Source organism: Copidosoma floridanum, unplaced genomic scaffold (genome assembly GCF_036245765.1).
Source record: "Copidosoma floridanum isolate Cflo_tuat_1 unplaced genomic scaffold, Cflo_Japanese_pri ptg000014l, whole genome shotgun sequence".
Classification (NCBI taxonomy): domain Eukaryota; kingdom Metazoa; phylum Arthropoda; class Insecta; order Hymenoptera; family Encyrtidae; genus Copidosoma; species Copidosoma floridanum.
The window spans coordinates 617540-622448 of NW_028321891.1; the positions used below are offsets into that span (position 1 = coordinate 617540).

Below are 4909 nucleotides of genomic sequence, written 5' to 3' on the forward strand. Positions count from 1 at the left end.
TTTAATATAATGTTTACAAAAAATTAAATAAAAATAACAAAATCCTAATGTTTTGGATAGATACGATTTCTCAAATCTTTTTCTTGAACAGTCAAATCTTCTTATATTAAAACTTAGTATTTAAAATTAAAATTAAACTTGTAATGATATAAAAAAAAGTTATTGTAAAGCGTTTAAATTTTCTAGCCATAGTATACATGCAGCTGTAAATTTAAGTATATTGTATCATTACCTTGAATATATTGTTTACATGCATAAATTTTAGGTATCTTGCAGGCAATGAAAATTTGAATGCAAATTGATGTTGATAAATTGTGCTCTTAAGTATATATTAATGTTATAAAAAAAAAATAATGTTAATATAGTTGATATTTTCTGAGAAACGCAAAATCAAAGTCATAACTAAAGGGTGTAAATGAATATATTGTTGATTCAAAAAATGAAAATGTTTTTGTTATGTCAAAAATGTTTCGTTATAAATAAAAAAATCAAAACTGTACAAATAAGCTTATTAAAATATCAAAAATTAGATGAATTTTAAAGTTTAAAAATACTCGTTCTTGCTTGTTATTACAACATTGTAACGCTGATTATTACACATACGAAAGAATAACGCGTACGGTTTTAAAGAAATAAATAAAAATGAAAGAAATCATTATATTTGAAAGATAACTTTGTAATATTTTATACTTAATGTTGTAATAATGAGAAATATAAATAATAAAGCTTCTATAGCTTTATACTAGAAACCAAAGGAAAAAATTTTCAAGTTAGAATTTTCATTAAATAAAAACTGATTTGTACTAAATTTACTTAGGATAAATAATAAATTTTGTTTAGGGCTATAAAAATTTTATTCTGTTAAAAAACACAAAGAATATGTTGAGTAAGGGAAAACTATAAATACAGATTGTGACATTGAAATTTAAAGAAATTAATAAGAGGGTGTTACAGTGATCAATATATACAAGAGCGACCTGCGTGTGTGCTTATTTATCTCGATAGAACTTTGTAATCAAAATATACTGATGTGACAGCTACGTACTAGCTATCTAAGTAATCAATAGTTTTTAAATACAAGAAAAAACGATCTGGATTGTAGTACCTAGCGCTGTAAAAGCCTCAACTGGCGATAAAGTGTCAGCGATTGCTTTTGTACGCACACTGTACTGTGTATATGTAATGTATTAGCTAAAGTGTCAAGTAAATTTTTTTTTTGTAAAATGGACGAATTAACGAAAAGTAGTCGTTCGATACTTTTTTGTGTTATTTTTACCTATTCCTAAATGATAGCTTCTGGCAAAACAGATTTCGACTTTTAAATTTATTCTCTGTGAGAAACACAAATAAAAAGCTTGCAACATACACATTTATGTTTTTATTTAAACATTCCAAGTAAATTTTTTTTCAATATAAATTAGAAAAATTTTCAGTCACTCATATTTATTACAAACAGTATTTTATTATGCAGTTTTTAATAATTTCATTTCTATAATATGTTGTAAAATAATATATAATTTCACTGCTTATCCTTATGACTATCCTAAATCATACTCAAACGCTAGGGACATGAAAGAAACTTATTACAGTCAGGAATGATGAAAAATTAATTTACGTATCTTCAACAATAATAAATAAACTTTGTTTTTTTCTACGATCCTCTGAAAAAGAAAAAAACAAGCTTGAGTCCTCTTTTATTCTTGTTTGCATGGTATAAATTTCAAAGGTTTTAATTAATTTGGTAAACGTTAATTTTAAAATACTTACACAATGATGTTATTGATAGGGATATGGATGAGTTTCACAAAGAATCCTATGAATCCCATTATGCAGAAGCCAATAGCAGTTGCAATGGCAATCTTTTGAAATTCTAAGTAGAAATTGAATAAAATGAGACGAAAATTGAATTATCTTGCTCTGGGAATAAAAAAAAAAAAAAAAAAAAAATTTGGCTCTGTACCTTTGCGATCAGGCTTGGAACATCTTTTGACAAGACGGATGCTGTCCTTGGCGAACTGCTTGCCAGGTGCTACGAACTTCTTGATCTGATCCATTTTTGTCTTTCTGCAAAAACACGAAACGCACGAACATTTTAATGAAAATATGTTTCAGCGAGTTAACCTCTAATGTGACACTTGTCACTATACACAGTCAGATTGATATATGCGTCAGTTACAGCTGTGCTAAAAACATATCGCGTACCAACTCAAGTTAATGAACAATTTGTTATTGCTGTCGATTTTGTTTACAAAGCACGTACTAGAATAACTCGTCAAAGATCTATTGAAAAGATAGTAAGTTATCCAAACACTAAAAGGCTAACAGCTTGTTCAGAACTTTACCAAGTGCGGGATGACTAGCCCAACAAATTGGTGAAGAAAAAAGAGTGCCGTGATAAACTATAAGACGAGATAAAAACCTTGGGTGCAGTTTTCTTCAAAATGTCCGAGGAAAAAGACCCTTTTACTTACATTCGTTCGAGGGTCGGGTCGACGTACTCTGTAGATGATGCACGTTAACAGTTATTTGCTGACTGCAGCTTGTCGTGGACTAGAGGCAGCGAAGGAGTAGGAGTAAGCTTCGAACGCAGGCGTACTATACGTGGACTTTTTTAAGTTAAACAACAGTCTCTGTACGCTCAGAGATCATAGTATGAAACGCAGCAGCCATCATCGATTCTGTGCTTCGAAGGGGATTTTTTCAAGTAACCGAGTAAATTAATAATGAAAAGGTATCTAAAATATGCTGACGTATGTATAATTGTGATTAGAAGAAAAGTGATCACTGGTCAGTTTCACTGCTGACCGGTCCTGTTGTATGTGTTTTTATATATTTGCCCTTTGCACACCCAATGCTGTCCGATTTCTTAGATCGGTTACCACTAAGGCTCGGCTCTCTCTTGAGGGTTACTAGAAATTTAATAATATGCACGTTTTCATCACGTATGCTTACAAATTACAACTCATCATTTTCGAGTGGGATACGTTATAAAATACTTACTTGTCGCCTTAAAATCAAAGTTTTTTATATGCTAAAATTTTCAAGTAGTAACCTTGAACAATGAGATTTATTAAAAATATTGGTTCAATTTGAATTTTTAGTTCGAATCACCAACCGGTAACTACAGGTTTACTCAAATGGTAATTTGTTTGACTTATTCAATAAAAAAAATTGATGTGTGTGAAGGTTCTTCCATACAGGTATTTATTTAACAATTTAGTTTTAACACTGCCTAGCGTAAGTAGAAAAATTGAAAACCAATAATTTGAAAATATAGAGTTGGCTTACATTGAAAATAGTACAAAAATTTTATTAGTGATATTCAATTTCTACATTAACAGCCATAACTAAATAAGGATAAATATTAGTTTGCATCATTTGTCATGTTAGAACTGTTAGAACTAATTTTTTATAAACTTTTGAAAAAGTATTCATCAACTGTTTTTTAAAATCATATCTTATGAACAAACGGTTGTGATCACAAAATTTGTGTAAATACTTTTACCAATAATTTAATCTTAAATTAAGAACACAGAAACATAGAAATATATTTGGTAACTTAAGATGAACGGAAAGTTTTATCAGCTATCAGCTATTTCAATATCACTATCAGTCATGTGGAGAGATCTTTTTCTTCTTATTATTTGTTCACTAATAGAGTGTCTTTGGGCTTGATAAATAGGTTCAAACTCGCGTAATTGTCTTATAAAGCCACTATTTGGATTAACACAAAATCTTCTTTTTAGCACGATTGCAAATGCTCGTCTGTAAAGCACAATTTTCAGACATTTTAACAGAAATCTTACTTACAGTGACTTAGAATTAAGTAACAAAAATCAACAAACTACTCACTCTTGAGTCAAGTCAAAAGTTTCCATAAGATAAGCTAGCACAAGAGCTGCTGATCTCGACATTCCAGCATTTCCGTGAACTAACACTCGTCCTCCAGAATTTAGCCCTTCGTCTATAAATCTTTTAACCAGCCTAAAGTGTTGTATAATATTTTCCGTTTTAGAATCTGCAATATCCAATACTAAATACCTAAAAAAAAAAAAAGTTGCACAATGGTGACTACTATTGAATATTTAAAATTGTATTTTATGGAAATCAGCAATACATACTTGAATTTATCAGGAAAATTTGGCTTTATAAAGTGAGCTTCTATACTCTGACGAACACAAACAATATGACTTATACCACAGTCCAAGAGAGTTTGTAATTTATCTTTACAAGCAGCACTGTAAGGTCCTAAGTATAACCCACGAATTACTTCCTGTGGGCAATCAATTATTAACAATGGAAGATTACATTTCTCGAAATGGCAGTAAGTAGTTCTCTTTAAGCAAAGTCTTAGTGATTCCAATTGTACCTGCATATTTCTTCGCATAGCATATGACCACTGTTGAAAGGTATCAATGAATGGAGACATCTGCTCAGAATCACCAGGGGGTCCATCAATGTTGTGATTTTTCTGCATCAGAAAATAACGTAATAAGTTACAAATACAAGACCATTTTAGACAATGTAATAGTCATATTTAAAGAGAGCATTTCTTAATTTTTGGTTCACCTAATGTAACTTGGACAAAAGTACTGGTAAATTGAGCAATGCTACATAGAGATTGTAAGGACTGAGGTGGGTAAGCACTTACAAGATATACATTTTCATTTAAATATAAAATGAAATATAGGCATGAAAAAAACGAGCATTAGAGAGAAATATTATAATTTAACCTAAACTTTAAGAAAAGTAAATTCTCAATGACTTACGGGTAGGATGAAAAAAAAATACTGATTAATTTAAAACTAAATGTACGCCCACCTCAAGGGGATCGTCGTCTTCGCCGCTAAGCTGCATCATCTTATTTGAAGGCTCCTTGGCTGACAGACCAAACAATCTTCGTCTCTCA

The 4909-nt window shown here is 30.4% G+C and overlaps 2 protein-coding genes across 4 annotated transcripts; both read right to left on the reverse strand.

The window, feature by feature from the left end:
* Window positions 1-1442: 1442 nt before the first annotated feature.
* LOC106646115 (protein transport protein Sec61 subunit gamma) lies at window positions 1443-2602 on the reverse strand. Of its 3 annotated transcripts, none has more exons than XM_014362149.2 (4): window positions 2420-2602; window positions 1961-2064; window positions 1768-1870; window positions 1443-1661 (listed from the first exon to the last, which is right to left on the reverse strand). In XM_014362149.2, exons 2-4 carry the CDS (start codon window positions 2052-2054, stop codon window positions 1652-1654), a joined length of 207 nt encoding a protein of 68 aa, XP_014217635.1. In that variant the 5' UTR covers window positions 2055-2064; window positions 2420-2602; the 3' UTR covers window positions 1443-1651. The 3 variants fall into 3 exon arrangements, with proteins under 3 accessions (XP_014217635.1, XP_014217634.1, XP_089447982.1); XM_014362148.2 differs by having other exon boundaries at window positions 2472-2585; XM_089591856.1 differs by lacking the exon at window positions 2420-2602 and adding an exon at window positions 2343-2396.
* Window positions 2603-3192: 590 nt separating this feature from the next.
* LOC106646110 (serine/threonine/tyrosine-interacting protein B) lies at window positions 3193-4909 on the reverse strand. Its single transcript, XM_014362143.2, has 5 exons — window positions 4822-4909; window positions 4370-4471; window positions 4122-4273; window positions 3853-4041; window positions 3193-3765 (listed from the first exon to the last, which is right to left on the reverse strand). The coding sequence occupies exons 1-5, from the start codon at window positions 4858-4860 to the stop codon at window positions 3582-3584; spliced, it is 666 nt and encodes a 221-aa protein (XP_014217629.1). The 5' UTR covers window positions 4861-4909; the 3' UTR covers window positions 3193-3581.